The sequence below is a fragment of the Myxocyprinus asiaticus genome, chromosome 27 (assembly GCF_019703515.2).
Source record: "Myxocyprinus asiaticus isolate MX2 ecotype Aquarium Trade chromosome 27, UBuf_Myxa_2, whole genome shotgun sequence".
NCBI lineage: Eukaryota > Metazoa > Chordata > Actinopteri > Cypriniformes > Catostomidae > Myxocyprinus > Myxocyprinus asiaticus.
Window position 1 is genome coordinate 14,412,427 of NC_059370.1, and position 25,173 is coordinate 14,437,599.

General features: G+C 41.0%; 1 protein-coding gene across 4 annotated transcripts in view; it reads left to right on the forward strand.

Annotated features, from left to right (window-relative positions):
- LOC127418326 (follistatin-related protein 5-like) overlaps positions 1–25,173 on the forward strand; it is a 314,771-nt gene that overhangs the window by 93,334 nt on the left and 196,264 nt on the right. For 3 of the 4 annotated variants that reach the window (XM_051658892.1, XM_051658895.1, XM_051658893.1), the window contains exon 4: positions 13,145–13,393. The exons of the other annotated variant lie outside the window; for it this stretch is intronic. In XM_051658892.1, the coding sequence (XP_051514852.1) occupies positions 13,145–13,393 (249 nt within the window). The remainder of the gene's footprint in view (positions 1–13,144; positions 13,394–25,173) is intronic. 4 annotated transcript variants of the gene reach the window in all.

Consider the following 25,173-nt stretch of genomic DNA (forward strand, 5'->3'; position numbering starts at 1 on the left):
ATCTTGAAGGAAAGACAGCAAAAGACACTGCCGATTGGATCAAGACACCTTTGGTGTACGGCCAACTTCAACAAAACCTCCCCGCCTAGGAGAAACTCTATTTTCTCTTCTCTTCTCACTTGGCTCTTGCTCTTTTTTAGCCTTCTTCGGCTGGCTTCACTTTGGCGCCCCTCTGCCCAGGTTCCGCACAATGTAGAGTTCAGGAAAGCTCGGAACATAAAGTTCCTAGAGGAGTTCTCTTCTCTGCTCTATGACTCACACCTCCAGACCTTTGCTAGAAAGTGGAACCGACCATTACATTAAATCGAGCTGGTGATCTTTCTGGTCTTTAAATGTGATGGCTAACTGCCTGATCTAAAAGGAGAAAAGTGCAGTTTCAAGGAAAATAATCTCAGGCATCATTACTCTACATGCATTGCTGTATGCTAGATATGAGGTGGAGATAAGTCGCTCAACTCCTAAAAGGTCTGTTCATGCACCAGTAACTGTATAACTGTGCCAGTAAATATTTATATTATCGTTAAATTAAATCGCTGTAAAAAAAAAAAAAAAAAAAAAAAAAAAATACAAAAAAACACAAAAATAAAAACTGTATTTGTTATAACAGTTAAAACTAACAGTTTTCAGTTTGAGACCCCTGCTATAAATGTTTTTTTATGAACTGAAAATCAGTCATCAAGGGTCAAACTTTGACCCCAGATTGGTATTAGTGACAAGTGCATCATAAAATTGTACAGTATTTGCATTTATTAATAGTGAATTTAAAAGTGAATAACCGTGCATGGAACGCTCCATTCTCATCAATGCTCGCTTTGATGCTCGCTTCCATGTGCATTTTCTGACTACGACTTCTGATACCAGTTTGTGACTGCTCTCATTCCATTCAGATTTATTAGAGCTGATCTGTGTCAGGTAATAAATGAAATTAATAAATGAAAAACAATGCCACAACTGATTCAAACTGACGTGTCTTGGAGGGAGCAGTTCGCAGATCATTATGCTCAAGATGCAATTGTCTCTCACTTTAATTTAGCCAGTGCTGAGACATGTATTGTTGTGCTTAGTGATCGTACAGCAGTGTGTTTAATGAATGCAAACCTGACAGCACATCAAACTTAGTGTTTTCTGCCTTTCCCATAGCAAAGTGTTCTATAAATACAGCTCCTCTCAGCCAGCAATGATTCCAGGAGAGATTTGGTTTGTTTAAATGAATCGTAAAGTAGTCAGAAAAGAGAAAGCAGATGGAGAAGTAATAGCAACCAGGAGAATACAGTGTGTTGCCGTGTTGTCTTTCATGAGGAGTTTGAAGCATTGTTTAAAGGCTGTTCATCCGGGTTTGTTTCCTCTGTTTTGGAGTGGCAGAGTCCATAGAGGTTTCTTAAAGGGCTGCAGCGAGCAGAGCTGAAAGCTGCTGAGTGTTGTTGACTACATTACCCATAATCCCCAAGGAATGGCTGCTATGCTGAAAAACATCAGATGGCCTGGGACTCGCACCTTTGGTGGTGACAAGAGCATGAAACGATGACGCAGTGTTAAAATGCAAGAGACAAAGCCCCTGTGTTTAAACAAAGGTTTGGAAGGTTTGCTGTTTTACTGCTTACGTAAGCTGTTTGGTGTCAGTGATAAGTTGTAAGATTTCACTCAGACTTTGAAAACACTTTTATGCCAAATCATGGAGAACTGAAAGCAGCTAAAGAGATTTAACAATTAAATGAAGTTTAATGTAATGGAACATCAAGGTGCTGTTTCCTCAGATGAGTAACAGGTCAGATAAAAAGTACTTGATACTTGATTGCTACCGAATTTCCGACATCGCGCACCTGCAGTGTAGACAGATTTATTAATTATAATGGGAGCAGTCACATCGCTTTCAGTGATAGAAATTCAATTAGTCTTTTATAGAACAATGTCATAAACTGAAGGAGCTGTCTGGTTCAGCCAAATCCAGTTTGGTTATTGTTCAAACTATTAAGCCATTAGACTAATCACTTTCAGAAAATACCATGGTATTACCATTTTTTTAGACATGTAGTCTACCATGATAACCATTCAAAACCATAGAACCATCTTGACACCATTACTATACGATGGTTCCGCCATATTATTGCTGTAAGGTCCTTTATGTTTATAAATATTAATGACAGAATACAGAAAATAACATTAATATTAAAATAAATGAAGAGACGGTAATATAAGAAGTATCAGTTATATAAAGAGGATGATGAGGTCCGAGTGGAAGCAGCAGAGATGACAGGATAAAGTGAGGGATCAGAGATGAGAGAAAGTGAAAAGAGTGACGAGACAAGAAAAACGTTAGAGCCCTAACAAATAAAGACACTGTGCTGTTACCAGGGTAATACTATGATACTGAATGATTATTAAATTCATAATTCATGATACATGGTACTCCAAAGTACTTTAAAAAAATGCAATGGTTTTACTTTGACTTACAGTATGTTAAAAACATGGTATGATCACAGACCATGTCCGAAAATAAATAAATAAAATGTAATATCATGGTACGTTTTTGAGAAAAAGAACAATTGGCTTTTATTTGTTATAAAGGAAAAAATGAAAAATTATGTACAATATACAACACAAGAAAAATGCTTAAACTCAAAATGCAAAGAAATGTATTAAGTATATACAGGTGCATCTCAATAAATTAGAATGTGGTGGAAAAGTTCATTTATTTCAGTAATTCAACTCAAATTGTGAAACTCGTGTATTAAATAAATTCAATGCACACAGACTGAAATAGTTTAAGTCTTTGGTTCTTTTAACTGTGATGATTTTGGCTCACATTTAACAAAAACCCACCAATTCACTATCTCAAAAAATTAGAATATGGTGACATGCCAATCAGCTAATCAGCTCAAAACACCTGCAAAGGTTTCCTGAGCCTTCAAAATGGTCTCTCAGTTTGGTTCACTAGGCTACACAATCATGGGGAAGACTGCTGATCTGACAGTTGTCCAGAAGACAATCATTGACACCCTTCACAAGGAGGGTAAGCCACAAACATTCATTGCCAAAGAAGTTGGCTGTTCACAGAGTGCTGTATCCAAGCATGTTAACAGAAAGTTGAGTGGAAGGAAAAAGTGTGGAAGAAAAAGATGCACAACCAACCGAGAGAACCGCAGCCTTATGATTGTCAAGCAAAATCGATTCAAGAATTTGGGTGAACTTCACAAGGAATGGACTGAGGCTGGGGTCAAGGCATCAAGAGCCACCACACACAGACATGTCAAGGAATTTGGCTACAGTTGTCGTATTCCTCTTGATAAGCCACTCCTGAACCACAGACAACGTCAGAGGCGTCTTACCTGGGCTAAGGAGAAGAAGAACTGGACTGTTGCCCAGTGTTCCAAAGTCCTCTTTTCAGATGAGAGCAAGTTTTGTATTTCATTTGGAAACCAAGGTCCTAGAGTCTGGAGGAAGGGTGGAGAAGCTCATAGCCCAAGTTGCTTGAAGTCCAGTGTTAAGTTTCCACAGTCTGTGATGATTTGGGGTGCAATGTCATCTGCTGGTGTTGGTCCATTGTGTTTTTTGAAAACCAAAGTCACTGCACCCGTTTACCAAGAACTTTTGGAGCACTTCAGGCTTCCTTCTGCTGACCAGCTTTTTAAAGATGCTGATTTCATTTTCCAGCAGGATTTGGCACCTGCCCACACTGCCAAAAGCACCAAAAGTTGGTTAAATGACCATGGTGTTGGTGTGCTTGACTGGCCAGCAAACTCACCAGACCTGAACCCCATAGAGAATCTATGGGGTATTGTCAAGAGGAAAATGAGAAACAAGAGACCAAAAAATGCAGATGAGCTGAAGGCCACTGTCAAAGAAACCTGGGCTTCCATACCACCTCAGCAGTGCCACAAACTGATCACCTCCATGCCACGCCAAATTGAGGCAGTAATTAAAGCAAAAGGAGCCCCTACCAAGTATTGAGTACATATACAGTAAATGAACATACTTTCCAGAAGGCCAACAATTCACTAAAAATGTTTTTTTTTTTTTATTGGTCTTATGATGTATTCTAATTTTTTTGAGATAGTGAATTGGTGGGTTTTTGTTAAATGTGAGCCAAAATCATCACAATTAAAAGAACCAAAGACTTAAACTACTTCAGTCTGTGTGCATTGAATTTATTTATTACACGAGTTTCACAATTTGAGTTGAATTACTGAAATAAATGAACTTTTCCACGACATTCTAATTTATTGAGATGCACCTGTATAATTACTGCTCTTAAAAAAAAAAAAAAAAAGTGCCCTTTTTCATCCTTCCACCAGTGTCCCTGCTAAGGTCTGTGAATGTCACTTGTTTCACCAGCTCTAGCCATCTTGGTTAACATTAGGCTGAGATTAGCCTAATTATAAATGTCTTTGTGTGGAAAGATGTCTACAAACTAAGATATTAAAAACATTCTCAACTGTTTTGTCTTTTACAAATACATAAAATGTTCTTAAGTACAGAGGAACTCATGTGCTTGTCTTTCTATTTTGTCTTGAAGTCTTTGCTTGTATATCTGTATGGAGATACTGTATGTGACTATGTTGACTCTGAAGTCTTGTGCTGAGCTCTCATTAAATATCATGCATGTCATGGATCTATTATAATCAGCACTGACACTCTGTTATGAGACCAGCTGGGAGAGCGGCAGTCTGATAACTGGAGCTCAGTTATTGCTCTGTCATGGCTTTGCTTCTGGTTTCAGGAACGGGAATAGATACCCCACGAACACCAACATTTCACATGACCTTTTCTGCTTTTTTTTTTAATTTATTTATTTTTTTCTCTCTCAAGAGAAGTGTTTTTGTCTTTTCTCTTCTGTCAGCTTTTTGTTTGCTCTCTTTTTGATTCATACTTCTACTGTACTGTTACATCAGTTCAGGCACTGATTTTTTTCAGATGTTTTTTAATTTTAAATTTTTTATTTATTTATCCCCTTTATTTCCCCCATCCCTGGAGCTCAGTTTGGGATTCTCGGTTGGCTTTTATTGAGATGAAATCTACATGATTATGTTCGCACAGTCAGTTTATGTGATTGACAACTTCTATATTTACATTGCACTGTTGCATTTACTCGAATTGTCCTGTTCATACAAAAGCTTACAGGAGCATATGAACAAATAAACAAGGACAAGCCCCTGTCATTCTCGTGATAGCCGTGAATAATGCCTGTAATTACAGTGACTAAAGTCAATATCAAAAATGGTGACTTAGTTCTGGAAAGACTTATCACTGTTGATATAGCATTATATAATAAAAATATTCAATTGAGGTGCAATCTTAATTAAACAACAGCTGCTTTGAATGCTTATTTATATTTTTGAAATGCAATCGTTAAGACAGCACACTAATCAAACTAACCCTCAAAGTTTTGTTTTGAGCCCAGAAAATTTATGGGAGTCACTTATGTTATAGAATGCAATTTTTCCTCTCATTCATAACTCAACTGTATGTGAACAAAACCATATTTAACATTCTAAATCAGGTCTGACAACTGTGTTCTGCTGCTGTGGGAATGTAGCCCATGTCTGATGGTAGGCAGATGAAAGCTGAACACCTTACATTCACCCAAACCCTTCATCAGAATCAAGATTTATTTCTCTCCTTTTCTCTTCTCTCTTTGAAAAGCTGACTCAATAACATATCGTTGGGACTGAATTAGTCATTTGTCTTTGAAGTCACTGTGGTCACAGCGATGCAGTGTGTGCATGCCAATGACAAACTCTCTTGGCTTCTATCCACCCTGCCTGCGAAAGCCAATTTTCTCTTTTTATAAGAGCAACCTGCAGTCAGACGGTCTTCATTATGTGGTACTTGATGAAAAAAGGTCATCATTTAATTAGACACATCTAAAAAAGGTCTTGAACTCTCTCCAAAGGACAATCTTTTGTAGTATTTTCAAGCCTTCATAGCCTAACTCATGTAACTGAAAGACATGAAGATCAAACGCTAAATCAGTCAGGCTGCAAAAGTACTTCAGTTGCATCAAAATATATTTATTTTTCTTTGAGCATTGTAACGAATCACAGACGTGTCCAGTGTGCACGTGTATGCAAATCAGAGGTATCGGTAACAAAAACTTGTCCAAATGAGCGAGTATGAATCAGTCTGATCAACTTATGCATGTTTTGTGTTTTAATTATGTTTGTCATACAGAAATGTGTGCTAGGAGCATCACCTGACAGACAGACTGACAGACAGATATAGTACTGAAGAAAAAAGCATCTTAGGTAAAAATAATAACAACAACAATAATATAAAGCTTTAGCACCAAAGCAAAAAGCCTCTTGTGTAAAATGTTGAATTATTTTGGATTCACTAGAGGTCTCACTGCTTGCTTGCAATGTAGATGGTGTAACAACCAACACACACTAAGCAAACAGCACAACATTGTCCTTTTATATTAAATTGACCATTTAGGCACCATGTCACTGAGCACAGTTCACTGAATTATACAACATGGTGTGTACAACGTGATAGCGTAATTTGGGAATATAGTTTATCTTATTTTGTATGTGAAGCCTATATAAATAATATGCAGTTGCTGTGAATTTAAACCACTATAAAAAAAATTCTCCATAAAGCCAGCAAAACTTAGGCAATAGCCCTCCATTAAGCTTAACAACAAGCAAGCCAATCAGGCGTTGGCTCAAAATAGCGTCGTGCAGGGTCGGAAATGCCTCCAAAATTCAATATTTGAATTGCTCCTGTTTGAGTTGTTTTTTTATATTGATAACATAACATAGTCAATCCTCTGTGGTCACTGGAGGCGCCGGCGCGATCACCTGACTTTTTCCCTGATAACAGAAGAAAGAAATACTCCGTCATTTTTGGTCATACAGTTAAGAGTAAGACATCATTCGAAACTATAATGGGTTTACTTTTATTTGTGTACACTCAAAATAACAGCAAAACGTGGTTTTGTAAAATAAAGAAATCATACAGGATGCGCTTTCTGCCGTGAACTTCTGTCTGGAGCGCCTCACTAAAACGTACCGAAACTCAGCATGTACTTGCCTCGCAGACATGAGAGATATGTCTATAGAAAGCTTGAATTGTCTACTTTTAAATGAACCAATTTAAATCGAGAACAAATATTCTCTATTTGTGTAATTTGTATGAAACCAACGAGAGGTAGTCTTTCCTGTTTGAGCTCATTATCGTTGTTGGAAGAAGACACGCTGTGAATTTACCTCAGAAGAAGAGCGTGATCCGATACGGCCTAACACAAAAAGTGTCTCACAAAAGTTAATTTTGTGAGCGAAAGCTGGAGTCTACAAATCTATTATGTGTTTCATGGCCTTATTTGAGTGACTTAAAAATTACTAACCATGCACTAAAAATGCAAACATGTACATCATGTTTGGAGACTCTTATGTTACAACACTGCTGAGAAAGTGACGCAGTTTATTTATTTATTTTGTTAATTATTCATGCTTGACATGATGACTACAATCATGTCAACTGTATCTGGGCAAAAATTTGTATTGTTATCTTAAAGCAAGTAATGTCATTTGAAACCAAAGTAGCCTTTATCAAAAGTCCATAAAATTCTCCAAACAAGTGATCTGAGGGTTTTATTGAACCTAAGAACTACTTACATTTGTAAATGCCACAATAAACCAGAAACATAATTACATAGAATAAGTAACAATAATAAGATCCAGCACTGTTTCAGTTGTGCACATGGTAAATCAAGACCTCTCAATCTAAGTGTTCAGTCCAATCCAAGCAGTAAAACAGTGGCCGATTGGTCTCTACACGTCATCCCTTCACACCATACCCACCCACATACCTGAGATCAGAGATGATCTTATTGGTTTAAGAGGTTAATCAAATTTGCTGTTTGTTAACTATAAATGAACACATTAGCTGTTATGTTGTATTTAATTTAATGTTGAACAGGTTAGCTTTAATTAAATATGCTATAAATTGATAATTGTCATTTTCTTCAATCATCTAATTATTAGTTATTATCACCTAAACTATGTTGCTTGTAAGTGTTTGCTTCAGCCAGTGGAAGGCATGGTACAAGTGTATGTGTGCACATGATCAGGATGGTACCACCTCTGCCTCATTTTGAGCCAAGAAAATCCCTGATATATATTCATCTGTTTGATGTCAGGAGGTTGCAGAAATACGGAATGAGTCGTTTTTGCAGCTTAGTTCCAATAAATGGTATTTTTTCACTGGGAAGGAAGTTTTGAGTTGAGTTCTGAATGTACAGTGTGGTTTCATAGTACAATTAACTCTTTAAAAAAAGAGAGAGCAACTAACCTTAAAAGGTGCCCATCTCCCTGTTTGTAAAAGAAGCTCTCAAGGTGATTACAAGTATAGGATGAAACTGAAGAAGAAATGGAGAGAAAGTTTCACAAGATTTAAGATCAGTTACATTGACAATGTGCTTAATAAGATGTGTCTCTGAGTAATCTTTACTCTTAAAGACTGCCAGAATCAACCATCATGCAGGAAAAAAAGAATGCTCCGGAGGCTGAAGTCCCTGTGATGGTTAAGACCTGACTCTGGATGTGTTCCTAGAGGGCATAAAGTGGATAGGCTGCTGACCCCTGGTTAAAATGGGCACTATGACTGTAGCACACCATTTTCTATACTGCCTCAGCACTGTAATCCCAGAGCTTAGCCTGTCACATATGTTTACAACTGATTGGCTCTGACGGGTATACTGTCCATGGAAAGGAAATGCTTTTTAACCTCCAAAAACCCTGCTAACCCACCTTGGCCAAGGGCAGAGAAATGGGGGCAAACTGCTGTTTGACAAAGCTAATAACTTGATGGCCTTTGGGATGCTTTTACAACTTTGACTCCTTTTTGAAATATGTGCAAACATGCAAACAATGAGGTCCAAAAGTCTATTTTGCATTTTTCTTGTTATAAACTTTTTTTTTCCATTAAAAATTATATTATCAGCATAGAAATATTGACATGAATTTGAGATATTTGTTTTTGTGTTTAGTGTGTCCCCCAATTGCTTTAACCTCATGTGAACCTGTATCCTGATGCAAGGACATTGTGTTTTGGCTTAGCTATATGCTACGCATAATTAATTTATTTAAACTGACTGATCTCAGTTCAGGATACTCTAGACTGTCATTAAAGGGTTAAATTTTGACGCACGGAATCATGTGACAAAACAACATGGCTCCAATTTCAGTGTAGTTTGTCTTTGGGAGAAACGCCAACAAAACTTAATGAGGTTTTTGACCAGATGTAATTTGTACATTAAAATCTGTTTGTCAAAACATCCGATATGCCGTTTTGAAAATTTCAGATATTTAACACGAACCAGTACACTGTTAAAACACAATGACCTTGTACCAGGACATTTAGTCAGACTCGCCATAGAAATCCTATATTCACTGTGCGTTATCACCATTGAGAATCAATGGGTGCATCCAACAGCTGGAAAATGTTGCTTTCAGAGGCTTAGGATGAAAATAAGGTGCATTTAATACTGTTCTGAGACCAGTGCAGTCAAACAAGTCATTCACTATGCAGACAAGACTTTCTACAGCTTGGTATTATTTAAAATTTCACAACTTAGACCTGCTGTCCCCATGAGGACATCATCTTTAGGAAAACTGGCTCAACCCAGAGATTATAAAATCTTGAAGGTATTGGGTGTTACCCAGCCCGCTGCTCTACAGATGTCTGTTAGAGAGGCGCCATTGGCCAAGGCCCAGGAGGCGGCTACGCTCCTGGTAGAGTGTGCTCGTAGTCCCAAAGGGGACGGCGCACCCTGGGTCTGGTATGCCAACACGATGACATCCACAATCCAGTGGGCAATCCTCTGTTTGGAGACAACGTTCCCCTTCTGCTGTCCCCTGAAACAGACAAAGAGCTGTTCGTGGGTCTAAAGCTCTCCTTGAGGTCCAAATAGATACACAAAGCACGTACCGGACACAGCAACGACAAGGCTGGGTCTGCCTCCTTCCGGGGAAGCACTTGTAGGTTCACCACCTGATCTTTAAAGGGGGTAGTGGGAACCTTGGGCACATAGCCCAAGGATCACGTGAGAGTACGCCGGACAAAACTCGAAGCACGTATCGTATCACAGAGAATGCTTGCATTCCCAACCCTCTTGATGGAGGTGAGCGCAGTCAGGAGGGCCGTCTTCAAGGAGAGGGCTTTCAGCTCAACTGACTCCAAGGGCTCGAAAGGGGCTCTCTATAGGCCCAGCAGGACCACAGAGAGGTCCCATGAGGGAACGAGGTGCGGCCTAGGAGGATTCAACCTCCTGGCACCTCTAAGGAACCTGATGATCAGGTCGTGCTTCCCCAAATACTTACCGTCCACTGCATCGTGGTGTGCCGCTATAGCGGCTACATACACCTTCAAGGTGGATACACCTCCAACCTCTCCTGCAGGAAGGAAAGCACTGACCCGACTGCACAACTCTGTGGGTCTTCGCCTCAGGAAGAACACCAATTTGCGAATAGGCGCCACTTCAAGGCGTACATTCACCTGGACACAGCCATCGTGATGGGTTGGAGAGTGTTAACCACACCTCCAAACTCCGGGCGAGGGGCACCAAGGGGACGACCGCTGCCGATGTACCCACGGAACGGGTCTCGCTGTGGAGTGGGGCAGAAAGTGCTACGTCGGGGGGCCTCATGTCCCAATCTCGCTGTATAGGGAGAGACATTAAGGCACTTACCTTGCTCCGCGTACCCAATGTTGGACTGGTCAGCGATGGGGGAGGAGGCTGAGCGTCCTCGTAGCCAGCCACAACCACCTGTGTGTGGGTGGGTGTGTGTGTGTGTGTGTGTGTGTGTGTCGCGGCCGGGTGCATGGAGGTGGGAAACCCACACCAGCAGCACCCTGGCCGCAAATGCTCGGTGAACGGCTGTTGTAATGACAATGGCCAAAAGCAACAAGTGTATGACCCAGAGAGTGAGGAAAGCACTCTTATTTTGAAAATGTGGGTACTGCAGCCCCTCGGGCGTGCGGCAAACTAAACAAAAAAAGGAAACCAAGGATTCTCCCTCCGGCCCTCCACCGGGGGATGGAGTGGTCCGTCTACCACCTCCAAATGTGGCGTGGGTCTTCTCACCTCCAGGTCGCCCGTCTCAGGGGCGCTTAGAAGCCTTCCTAGGGTTCTTAGTCATGGACCATGAGACGGGGGGCATCAACTTCCTGTGTGGAGCTCTACGCCGGGGCCGAGCCATTGGCTTAGGCTGCGGTGGAATCCGATGTTGCCGCTGCAGGAAGGTCGCCACAGCGACGGGCAGATGGGGTGCGCAATCTTGAACCACGCCGGGCAAAATGTGCTGAATGGTCTCAGTCTGCCACTTTACCGTTGAAAACTGTTGTGTGAAGTCTTCGACAGTGTCGCCGAAAAGGCCAGCCTGGGAAATGGGGGTGTCAAGGAAGCGAACCTCGTCGGCATCCCTCAACTCAACCAGGTTGAGCCAAAGGTGGTGCTCCTGGACCACCAACGTGGACATCGCCTGCCCGAGAGCCCGCGCTGTGACCTTGGCCGTCAGCTCGGTGTCGGCCTTAGACTGGGCGACCACACCCAAAGGCGGAAGCCCATCTGAGTCCTCCGAATTGGACTGAAGCAGCCTGCTCTCCAATGCTACTATCGAGATCTCATCCTCCTCGAGCGCTGAATGAGAGGTCGAACCCGCTCTGAGGCGGGCCACCTGACTCATCCCAGAACTCGGGGCACACGAGCATGCTGGGGAATGGGAGGTCCGTGGGGATTCACCCGGCGAAGTTACTTCCACTGAAGTCCCCAAATCGCCCCCAGCGCTAACCGTCGCGGTCTTATGCCCGCTGGCAGAACCAGGGTGGGTAGCGGCTGGAGTGGCTTTCCCTCTAAGGAAGGAAAGCTGCAATCGCAACGTGGCCATGGTCATGCTCTTGCAGTGCAGGCATGAACCATCCACGAACGCTTTCTCAGCGTGTCTGGAGCCCAGACACGTAAGGCAGAGATTGTGACTGTCAGAAGCGGAGAGATATGACCGCAACCAGGAAGTGCACATAACCGGAAAGGCATCTTTAAAAAGACGCTTTCCATCCGTGCCCACTCTTTTAGGGAATATATACTCTTAAGGAGAAATATACTCTTTTAGCGCTCCACACGTGCTGCCGAAGCGCCCAGGGGCATTTTCTGCACTTATCTGTGCGAGAGGGGGATAAACTGCTGTGATGCGCCACAAAATACAGCAGCCGCAGAGATCGCGCTTTGCTTTCTCTTGCAGAGGTGAATGTATTCCACTGCAAATCCATTGCTCGGCTCCGAAGAAAAAATCTGAATGAGTGGTTGCACACCAGCTCCTTTTATACCCGTATGTCTGGGGGAGTGGCATGCAAATTCCACTCGGCTATTTTCATTGGCCTTTTCTTAAAACATCAGAGGTGTTTGGGGCTCCCAAGAGTGACCCCTAGTGTCACTACATCGACACAACGTCGAGTGAGTGACAGATAGGGAACTGACCTTTTTTAGAACCGAGTTGGTCAATGTCACTGTAAGTGAAAGTGAAAAGAGAACACAGGGAAGCGGGTTTTCCAGGCTCAGGTAAGACTTTTAATCAGCCACCTCAGTGCTTTACAACTTCACAAACTCATCAGCTTCACAGGCACGAAGCAACTTCAACTCATTAGCTTCACAAACATAACAGAATAAATGCAACAGCTTCAGGAGCACCGTGGCCTTCCTTGTGCCAAACTCTCTCTCTCTCTCTTCTGCTGGTGGCGTGGCTGCTTATATGCCACTCTCCCCATGCTCACTGGAATTAGAAACAGGTGTTAAACTAATCTAGCTCAGGTGCAAGCACCCTTACCGCTTTCTCTCTCTCCGGATGGATGCTTGACCACGCCCCTGCTGCCACAGTCACAAATTTTGCTTGATCAGTGACTTTGAGATAGTTCACAATCTGAAATATTTCTTAGTAATGGTACAATGCAAAATTTTAAAACATATCACCAGATTTTAATTAGAGTTTGAATCCTAGATTTTCAGTATGGTCTCAGACTTCAGCTGTAAGTTAAAGAACCCATCTGACCGCTCAACCGTTACTCTTCTTAGAAAACTATCGTGTAATTGAACACATATTTCCATAATATTTTAAACTGACATTCTTCTCCTCTTTTTGATGCGTCTCTGCAGGGTTCTTTAGCCAGAATGGCTTCTCTGGACCCTGTGAACATAAGTACTGTGGTTTGGGGAAGCACTGTGTGGTTGACAGAGAAACGGGTGAAGGAGAATGCCATTGTCTGGAGCGCTGCAAACCACATTACAAACTTGTGTGCGGATCTGATGGCAAACTCTACCAGAACCACTGTGAACTCCACAGAGCCTCCTGCATGTACCATCAGAGAATAACCATCATGCACAGTGAGGAATGTTTCTACAAAGGTATGAAGCCAGCATGATGTTTGCATTTTAGTAGACTGTTTATCATGATCCAATTGCACACTGTCACTAAGACTGATCCCTTTTTTTGTGTGTGTGTGTGTGTGTGTGTGTGTGTATGTATTGTTTGTGAAACCAGTGGTGAGTTGCAACCCCAAAATCACAGGTCTGTTCCAATAGGGTAATGGACAGAAAGGACAATGTTAGATGCAAATAATAAAATGCAACTAACCATACACTGTAACTGTGAATTTAGGATAGCATATATTAATCAACTATTAACATGGTAGCTCATGTAGACAGGTGGCATGACATGCACTTCTCCTCGAAAATCATGAACAAAACTATGCATGGTAAAGAAAAAAAAAAAAAAAAAACCCAGACTACATTAAAGATGCACTCCGTAATATTTGTGTAACTTTTGCACTGACACCTAACAGCATAGATGCAGAATTATGCAAAAAAACATAAATTCTCAGTTATCTATGTCATTCTAAAAATGCGCTATTCACTGTCAGCTATAATTACTTTATTCAGTGAAAGTGTGTCTACTACATGGGATTATTGAGATAAACAGTAATATTCAACTTGGATTATTGAGACAAACAGAGTAATATTCAGCTGGTCATATGATCTTAACATGGTGGCGCTCATGAGAATAAAATATATGTAGAATAAAGCAGCTTTTTCTCTAAGACTGATATGACAAGTCTTCATCTCATATGAGTATACATAATTTTAAACATTTTCTTAAATAATTTTCTACTATTAGGGTACAACGGGGCTAAAGGCTCCATTGATTTCATTTGGAGTGTCTATTTGAACCCAGTGTTACTAGCATCTGCCACACAGGGTAGCTATTTGCACCCCAAAAGTCTGGTGAAACCACAGAAATATACAACAAACTAACCAATAGATGTTGCTGCAGTGGCATGTGGGGTAAAAACAGTGTGTGATTGTGTAGTGTTGTCCTAGCGACTGCGGTTCAAATCTACCTTTTGTCTCACTCTTTTCCCCCATCTGATTTCCTGTTTCCACTCTTAATATTTCCTGTAAGACTATTTAAAATAATATATAAAAATGAATATAAATGTTGATTTCATCACAGTGATTTGGTCACAGTGAATGTCGAGGAGCGAAGAGAAACCATGGTTACTGTAGTAAAACCAAGGTTATTTTTTCTAAGGAAAGGTTAAGGTTAGGTTTAGGTGTATGGGTAATGTAGTATGTCTGTGGGACTCAAAATAAACACACTAAACACGCTGTAGTGATGCCCACACAGTATGCTAGTATTTAAATATGGGTGCAATTAGTATCTACCGTTATTTGCACCAGGGTTGGAGTGCAAATAATATCTACCTCTATTTGCACTGGGGTGTAAATAGCATATACTATTTTTTTGCCCCAGGGTGCAAATAAGATCTGCCTTTTATTTTTTAGTGTTTTGGGAGAATAGCAACACAAACTACCACAGGATTTTCCTAAACACCTGTTTGTCACTATACACTGGAAAATGTTCCTGTTCCCACAGATCTTTGCATGTAATGCCTAAAGGTATATTTTGAGGCAGTTTGATCTAATTTTTATTATTTTTTTAAATGCTGCAAATGTATGTAGCTAATGAAAATCCCTTTTACCCCATGTGAGGGAGCATTTTAACCTAAGTGTACGGTAAAAGGCTCCTCACCACTTTTTTTTTTTTTTTTTTTTTTTTTAACAGAATTTTAAATCGAAACAACCTTCTGTTGATATTTATTTACACACATATGTTGCTCCATCTATTTTCAAAGGGGGGTGCTATATCTTTAAAAGTATTTAAAGTCTCTGTATATGTCAGGCATATGAGGTATCATTGGAAAGCATAGAATCTGAGCTTTTCAGAGATAACCATCACTTCTGCATTTGTTACTTAAAATAACAAAATAAGGCCTCAAAACATTTGTTTGAAAATTAGCGCCCCCCAGAGGTAATGGGGTAGAGATATTTATATAAAAATAAAAGTCCTTCACATAGCATATAAATGGACAAGTCATATATCAAACGGAAGCTCTCACTCTGAGGAATGCGACTTTATAGTAAATTGTGTTGACCTAATGCCACATTTTGAAAGATTTTCAAATGAATCAAAGTGAATGATTTCTGTAAGTCATCAAATACAAACGTCTCTTTTAGGCTCCGATAACTGCTGCTGTAAGTCCCAAATACCTAAAAACTTTATATCTGCTTTTACCTTAGGAAGTTCTCTAAAAAAGTCATTGTTTACTTGTCTGTGAGCTTGCTTGGCTGAATAATCTAATGTTATATCTTAGTTCTTCAGAACAAAATATGCCATCCAGAAGGAAAAGCTTGCTAAACAAATCATCAGAAAATATGTTTTTGACTACTGATGATAAAACATTTTATATCATCACAAAGCGGAGGATCTCAGCTTTCAAATGTCTTCTAGAATGAGCTTCTAGTCCACTCAGAGGCTAAGATATTCAATGAAACAATAAGGGTGGTGCTTGAACTGAAAATTAGACTGAATGTCTATGGACGAGCACATATTTTAGGGCTAAAATGTGTTAGAGCACCACCTACATTTTAGATCAGTATATTGTGATGGAGAATTATTTTATTTTTTTCCAAATGCTTACTGCCAGCTATTGGAATAAAATGAGAATTTTCAATGTGAGACTGAGTGAACAGAACCAGAATTACATGTTTACAAATTTAGGACAAATATATTCTGTTTATCATAAGATTATAAACACGTACAATAATATTTATGAATAATTGGAGTCTTTTTTATTTGGGTGGTTCTCTGAAAAATGAGACCAGTTTTTTTGCAATTAGTCCACAGTATGTGTGAATTGTTACACCTGCGGCACCTGCTACCTCTCCTGTACGCCGCCAGAGGTCGCCATCCCCAGAGTACCAACTTCTCACTAACTACATTTCCCATAATCCTTCGTTCAGACTGATTACTCTCATAGCTGTTTCACATTTAATCCTATTAAGTTCCTGGTTTTCTCGCATTTAGTGCGAAGTCTTGTTTGCCTTGTCAACATTTCTGAGTGTTATTTACCTATCCTGTTTTCCCTGTATTTTGATTCCTGCCTGTTTCTCGTATTTCCCTGCCTCCTTGTGAGTTTTGTGGATGTATTGCTGGTTTATTGGATTAGCCCTCTGCCTATCGGATTTACTTAGTTTGCCTTTCTGGACTGTCAGCCTGTGTACCAAACCCTGTCCTGCCTTTTGTTTACTATTGCCTGCCTTTCTGTGTTTCCTTATTTTGCTACTTTGTTCTACTATTTATACTGTTATTAAAACTGCACATGGATCTTAACACACCTGCCTCAGTGTCCTCGCTACAGAAGACTTTGCCAAACTTAGATCCAGCTGCTTTTCAACAGTTACACAAGCTTGTTACAGCACAAGCAGCAATGCTTACTAGTCACCATCAGCAGATGTGCAAGCTCACCTCTATCACGGAAGAACTCTTTAAATCCGTGCAGACTAACATGCAAGTATCTCCGAAGGATGTTTCCTCGTTTACGGGAAGTTTTTCGAGCACTCTGAGGGTGGGAAGGACCCAGGGGAACTTCTATTGAGTTTAAAACAGGGTAAGCAGCACAAACTGTATGGGTGGAGGACACTTTGAAGCTGTTGTTCCATCAGGGGTTAAATCCGGATCTTCAAACGGAACTAGCATGTCATGATGAGGGGAGATCTCTTGATGAATTAATCAAACTCGCCATTCACATGGATAACTTGATTAAAGCCCGTCGTCCAGTTAGGTCTCTTCAGTCACTTCCCTCTGATATCAGTGCAACCAGTCATCACAAGCCCATGCCAGTGGGTCTTTCTTCTCTCTCCTCTGAGGAACAACAAAGGAAGGGGGACGTGGCGGTGAGTTTGGAACTTTCAAACTTAATTTGTATTGATCAGTTTGAACTTTCTGTGACTTTGCATGTTCTCAGTAGTGAACATCATTTGTCTGCCATTTTAGATTCTGGGGCTGCAGGTAACTTTATTGACCTGGCTCTCACCACGAATCTAAAACTTTTTGTTCCTTGTGTCCCTCCTTTACATGTCGCAACGCTAGACGGATGACCCATGGGCTCTGGCAAAATTCAACAGATCACCCAACCTATTCGTCTTCAAGTAGGACTCTTTCATCATGAAGAGATTCAGTTCCTAGTCACTCACTCTCCTAAGAACCCGATTGTTCTTGGCCTGCCATGGCTGAGACATCACAACCCTGAGATCTCCTGGAGAGATGGACAAATCACTCGTTGGAGTACTTCTGTTTCCAATCTTGCCTCAACCTTCCTGAACCCATCTCTCTCCCTCCTTTATGCACCACGACGATCATCACTGAGGAGGAGGTTTCAATCCTACCCCATTGTTATTTGGATCTCCAGGAGGCATTCAGCAAATTACAGGCTATGCAGCTTCCCCCTCACCTTTCCTGTGACTGTGCCATTGACCTTCTGCCAGGTGCCTCTCCTCCATGTGGATGGATATACCCCTTATCTGAACCTGAGACTAAAGCCATGGAGGAGTACATTTCGGAATCCCTTGAAAAGGGATTCATTCGACCTTCCACTTCTCCTGCTTCTGCTGCCTTCTTCTTCGTAGGAAAGAAGGATGGGGGTCTTCGTCCATGCATTGACTATCAAGGCCTGAACTCAGTTACTATCAAGTATCGCTATCCCATCCCTCTGGTACCAGCAGCGTTAGAGCAGTTAAGAAGCGCCAAGATCTACACCAAGCTAGATCTTCGTAACGCCTACAATTTAATCCACATCTGGGAGGGGGATGAATGGAAGACAGCCTTTTCTACACACACTGGCCACTATGAATACCAGGTAATGCCTTTCAGACTTTCCAATAGTCCATCTGTCTTCCGAGCCTTTGTTAATGACATTTGTCGTGATCTTATTGGCAAATGGGTGATAGTCTACATCGATGACATTCTGATATACTCTTCTTCCCTTGATGAGCACGTTCAACATGTCAGAGTGGTACTCAACCACCTCATTCAACATCAACTATACGCCAAGATGGAGAAATGTGAGTTTCACCAGTCGACCATCTCTTTCCTGGGGTATGTCATCTGGGGCTGCCCCACTCACCTCATTGCTCTGTGGTAAAGCCCAGAAACTAAACTGGACATCTCCTGCCCGTCAAGCCTTCGATGACCTCAAACGTCGCTTCACCACTGCCCCCATTCTCCATCATCCTGACCCCACTCGACCCTTCGTGCTGGAAGTTGATGCCTCGGACTCAGGAGTTGGTGCGGTACTCTCCCAACGACAAGGATCTCCCGCCAAACTCCATCCCTGTGCCTTCTACTCACGCAAGTTATCAGCTGCTGAAAGAAATTACGATGTCGGCAACCATGAACTTTTAGCCATGATGGTGGCTTTCAAGAAGCGGAGACACTGGCTGGAGGGAGCTCGTCATCCTTTTCTGGTGATCACAGATCATAGCAACCTGGAGTACATTCAGTCTGTCAAACGCTTAAATCCTCGTCAAGCTTGATGGTCTCTCTTCTTCTCCAGGTTCGATTTCACAATCATCTTTCGACCTGGCTCCAAGAACACCAAAGCCGACGCTCTGTCCCACATTCATGGGTCCTCTTTTGGCAACAACTCTATGACTTCCATTATCCCACCTACTCCCATTGTTGCTCCCGTACAATGGGACATAATGGCTGACATCACCCAAACTCAGAACCATGAACCCACTCATGCTGACTGCCCTCCAGATAAGGTCTTTGTTCCCAGCTCCTTACAGAGTTCTACAGTGGGTTCATGACTCGGCCTGCTTGGGATATCCAGGTGCTCAAGCTACTTGCAGGTTAGTGCAAAACAGGTTTTGGTGGGAGAACCTAGCGACCGAGGTTGCTGACTATCTAAAAAACTGCAATATGTGTGCCAACTCTAAATCTATTCGATAGCTCCCGTCTGGTCTCCTTCAGCCTCTACCTGCTCCTCAACGTCCTTGGTCCCATATCGCTGTAGATTTATTCACGGATCTACCCAACACTCAAGGTTTTACTATCATCTTAACCGTGGTGGACCGCTTCTCTAAGGCCTGTAGATTCATCCCTCTGCCCAATCTCTGCTCATCTATGGAATGTGCTGAGAACCTGTTTCAGTACGTCTTCTGTTTTTATGGCCTACCCGAAGATATTGTCTCTGACCAGGGTCCCCAGTTCACCTCCCGAGTCTGATCAGCCTTCTTCAAACTGCTCAACGTCAATGCGAGTCTGACCTCTGGTTACCATCCTCAATCCAACTGTCAAGCTGAACATCTTAATCAGGACCTTGGTAAATTCCTCCGGGCCTACTGTCAAGTTAACCAGCATGACTGGAGCAGTTTCCTGCCATGGGCAGAATATGCTCAGAACTCTGTTAAAACCAGCTACCGGAACAATGCCTTTCAAGTGCATCCTAGGTTTTCAACCCCCACACTTTCCCTGGTCCGGGAAGCCACCTGATGTACCTGCAGTCGACGACTGGATGCAGCACAGCGAGGCTATCTGGAATCAAACTCACGTCCACTTACAGCATGCCATTCGCCATTCGCAGACAGAGTGAACAGGCCAATCTTCATCGATGCCCTGGCCCTAACTATGCCCCTGGATAATGGGTTTGGCTATCTACCTGAGAAGTCCCAGGTATGTAGGTCCTTTCAAAATTCTTTGTCAAGTCAATCCAGTATCATTCAAACTTCAGCTCCCTGCTAATTACAGTGTTTCCCCCAACTTTCATGTTTCCCTGCTTAAACCCGTGGCACCTCCAAGAGAGGAGGGCCCTCAAGACCCCCAGAGACCCTTTCCATTCCTCATTGATGGAGATGAGGCCTTTTGGGTACACAAGCTCCTGGACTCTCGACGCCGGGGTTGGATGCTACTGGGAGGGCTACGGCCCTGAGGAGCATTCCTGGACTAAATTCCGAGGACATTCTAGATCCGGCTCTCATCGCTGAATTCCACCACAATTTTCCTAATCGCCCCGCTCCCAGAGGTCGAGGTAGACCCCGACGCAGACAACCTCCTCACGTCAGGAGCCATTCACAGGGAGGGGCTCTGTTACACCTGCAGTACCTGCTACCTCTCCTGTATGCCACCAGAGGTCGCCATCCCCAGAGTACTAACTTCTCACTAACTACATTTCCCATAATACTTTGTTCAGACTGATTACTCTCACGAATGGTGAGCGTTTCAATTTAAGTGTGAAAAATTGCGGGCGGCAGCCCAAAAATGCACCAGATTTTAAGGGGGTGCTTTTAGCACCGTTGTACCCGTATTTTTCCTATAAAGTTTAGCAGTTAGTTAAAACAATACTGATTGCATCTTTAAATATGGGCTATGAGCTATTATGTTGGACTTGATATCCAATGTAAAATCTGGGTCCTGAAGCTATACTAGTTGAGAAGCACTCTGTTAGTCTGCACCTGTTGAAGCCCCTTTTTTTGCTTTGTGATCTTTTATTGTTCTACCAGAAAGACTTGTATAATAAGGTTGATGTGATTATATAATGATAAAATAGTTTCCTTTGGCCTAACCCCTGTCCCACGGTTCAGCGTTCGGATTCACGCTTGAACCGTCAGATTTTGCCGGTAGACGATGCCAACAGGAGAGAGGAGCTTACCCCACAGCAGGACAGGACCCAAACTGGTGCTGATGGGGTGGTGGGGGGTGAAAACATAGGCAGCATAATGAGCAATGAGCAACAGCTGCGGAGCATATAAAGCAGGGGTTGGAATATAGTTGGACAAGGCACCTGAACTGAATAAATGATGTAATGATAATCCGAGTCTTCCTGACATAACTACCACTTACGCTTTCAATTAAAAAATGCTTTATAAGCACAGTACTTCATGCTGTATGCAGCCAGGTAATGTAGATGTGTTCTTCTGACAAATAAATTTTTCAAGAAGGAGAGTGGCTGCTCTGTTCTGCATAAGCAAGGTACAATTCACAGAAATAATGTCCACAACAAATGGACTCATTATGACCACCACAGCATGCAACACATCATATTATGTTGTTCATCTAAAATATGATTCTGAATTCAGAACTATGTTTGACGTGCGAAACTTGGGGAAAAAATAGTTTTCATTTACTCAATACAACAACAGTGCAATAAACTGAGCATATCCCTAAAAAGGGCAAGAGCATAAATAAATCTGAGTATTTGCACTAGGTGTAGCGCCTGCCACACAGTGTGGCTATTTGCACTCAAATAGTCTGGTGGAAACACTGAAATTAAGGACAACCCCCTTAAAGACTGCACCCCCTAAGTGTTGCTTCTATGGCGTGGTGTGTGAAGATGCTGTGGATGTTTTTCTCTACTGTAATTGATATTCATAAGTGAAGTTGATAATGGTTTTGTTTTTAATTATTGTTCCCCTCACCACACACACACACACACACACACACACACACACACACTTTTCAGATCATTCCTACGCCACTGATCTTCATCCATGAACACGACCATGACATGCCACCATTGCACATTACACCTTTCAAAGTTTAACGGAAGGCACAACAACACCTGATTGCAAAATTGCACTTTGAATATTCCTGATTTTTTGTTGTTTGCTTGGTTTATTAGCATTTTCTGTGCATTCACAGACACAGACCGCTCTGCAGGATATCAGTCTAATTTTTAATTTTTATTTTTTTCAGATCATTCCTACACCTTGCATGTGTGGTTTTAGATAATACTCGCTTTGTTCACCTCAACTGAAAACTTTCAAGATAAAATTGCCTGGACTGGATAATTATGGACTGTAATTATTAGCAGTGTATCAAATATGCTCTAATGGTTTTCACAAAGGCCGGTGCACTCCCGCTGTAATTTTTGTGCTGATTTTTGGGAGGTTTGAGTGTGTGAATGCAGCATGTTTGCATTCTTATCACCCTGAGAGGAAAATAGCATTTGCATTGGCCTTTTCATAATAAAAACACTGAGAAATGAGAACCGTTATCTGAACTTCTCTCTTTGTTTCTCTGCTGTCAGTAAAAGAGGTGGACAGCTGACAAGCTTTGATGAATGATTTTCATTCTGGGTGTGGTTGATTCCCAACGGCATCAGCCTATCCTTTTTTTTCCCTCCTGTCAGTCCACCTCTCTCTCTCTCTCTCTCTCTCTCTCCTCCTCAATTGAAACAGGAGTGGAGCCGACAATCAGTTTGTACAGAATTAAATCAGATTGGAACAAGGCGTAAACGACCACAGACAAATCCGATGTAAACAGTGTATAGAATGAGGTGAATTCATTAAACAGTTGCTCTACTTGTGCAAAAACCTTTGTCTACACACTAGAGGGAGAAAATTGTGTGGAAAAAATGCAGCAAATCCATTGACTGAAATGAGGATGTTGTGTCAGGAAAGGTTTGCGAAGGTGCGCTGTCACTGTGACCAAAATGTTGAGTTGCTGCTATGACTCTGATGTAGACAACCTGTTCTCATAGAAACATGTTACTAAATTTACATTTTTGCAAAAATTTTACCTGGCACCTTGTACATATTGCAGCAGATTCCTTTAACACTTGAGGCAATACAGCAAAACAAATTATCTTTGAAACAAATCACAAGCAAAGGAGTAGGCTATCAGTTAAAACACTTTGCTCCCTGTTCCTCACACAGTGCTGCCATCTTATGAAATTGGACCGCTTTTACTATACAGCATGAATTTACATTACAAGTTTGCTGAAGTGTGATCAAATTGTGTGGTAGCTTAACACTTGTGCGTCAATAAACAAAAGTTACTCAGAGGTCCTTAAGAGGACAAAAATGTCTGCATCAAAAAACTGCCATAATATTATATATTAATATTATTTTCCACTTGCAGTGAGTTCATTTGTTTAACCAACATCAGTCCCGATCGTAACTACCAAATATGCATTCATTTTCAGGATTTTAACCCTTTAAATGCCAGATTGTTTATATAATCCCACTGTTGTTTTTTTTTTTTTTTATGACATCACAGTCTGGGATATGTCAATAATTAGCAAAAACATTGATTTTGATGCATTTTTATTTTTTGTACAGTGTCAGATTTAAAAACAAAAAACCTCACACTCAGTACCTTAGAGGACAAACATGTCAACATCAAAAAACTGCCACAAAAAATATTATAAATATTTTCCAATTTCACTGACTTTTTTTTAACCAACATTATAACTACCAAATATTCATTCATTTTCAGGCTTTTAACCCTTTAAGTGCCAGTTTGTTTACATAATGCCACTGTTGTTTTTTTTTTTTTTTACACACACACACACACACACAAAACACACTCCGACATCCATACCAACACACCAACACAATTTTAGCTGCATCATTTATTCAACTGGCCTGCAGTGCTGTATAATATAGCAAACAGAAAATAGGGGGTAAAAAAAACATGTATTTGCTCCATAGGCTAAACATGACACCATGGCACCATCTGGTGGAAATATAAAAAAATAAAAAAATAATTTTGAAGCCAGGGCTCCAGAATGAAAGCATAATATATAATAAACATAGAATTCATGATTTTATGCTTTAATGGCACTGGGATCAAATATTGCAGTTTTAATGGGTTTCAGTGGGGACATGTGTTTCCTTAAGGTCCCGAGTGTAACTATTTTGTGTACACAGTGTGTTATAGATTTATTATAGGAACGGAGGTTGAAATATCAAAATTCCCCCAAAAATACACACCTTTGGCAAAATGTATGCCGTTGGCATTAACGCAGCCAAAATGATCTAAAAAATGAAAATGACAAAGACAAAAATGTCCCCAAGGTCACACAAGTGTTAACTGATAAAGCATTGCACTTGCATGATTCCTGAAGAGTATGCGAGTCAACACGAGTCAATGGCAGATGTGGGTAGAGTGGCCAAAAACTGTACTCAAGTAAAAGTACAATTACTTAAAAAAAAAAATAATAATAATTACTCAAGTACTAACATAAATAGTTACTTTAGTAAGAGTAAGAAAGTATCCAATTAAAAGAGTCCTCAAGTAGTAACTCGTTACTTTCACAAATGACATAACAGATGTTTACTCCCCTATATTCCATTACATAATACACATTGAACATGTACTACAGAATTATTATTATTGTTAATGGAAATTGTCATCATTCACCATCATGTTGTTCCAAACCCGTATGACTTTCTTTCTTCCATGCAACACAATAAGGAGATATTAGACAGAATGTTTGCCTGAGTCACTATTTACTTTCAGTGAATGTTTAATAATATATATATATAAAATCACATATATATTGAAAGTGAATGGTGACAGAGACTGTCAGTTCCTAACATTCTGTCTAACATATTTTGTGTTCCACATAATACAAAGAGTCACACTGGTTTGGAACAACATGAGGGTAGAGAAATGATGACAGAATATTAAATTATGGCTGAGCTATCACTTTAAAGAGATAGTTTACCCCAAAATGAAAATTCTCTCATCATTTACTCACCCTCATGCCATCCCAGATGACATCCTTTCTTCCGCAGAACACAAATTAAGATTTTTAGAAGAATATTTTAGCTCTGTAGGCCAAAATTGTGATGCTCCAAAAAGCATATAAAGGCAGCATAAAAGTAATCCATAAGACTCCAGTGGTTTAATCCATGTCTTCAGAAGTGATATGATAGTTGTGTGTGAGAAACAGATCAATATTTGTCATTTTTTGCTAGAAAGCAGGGGGCGATATGCACAGAAGAATGTGAATCACCAAAAACACAAGAAGAATGTGAAAGTGATCTCATCCACACCTATC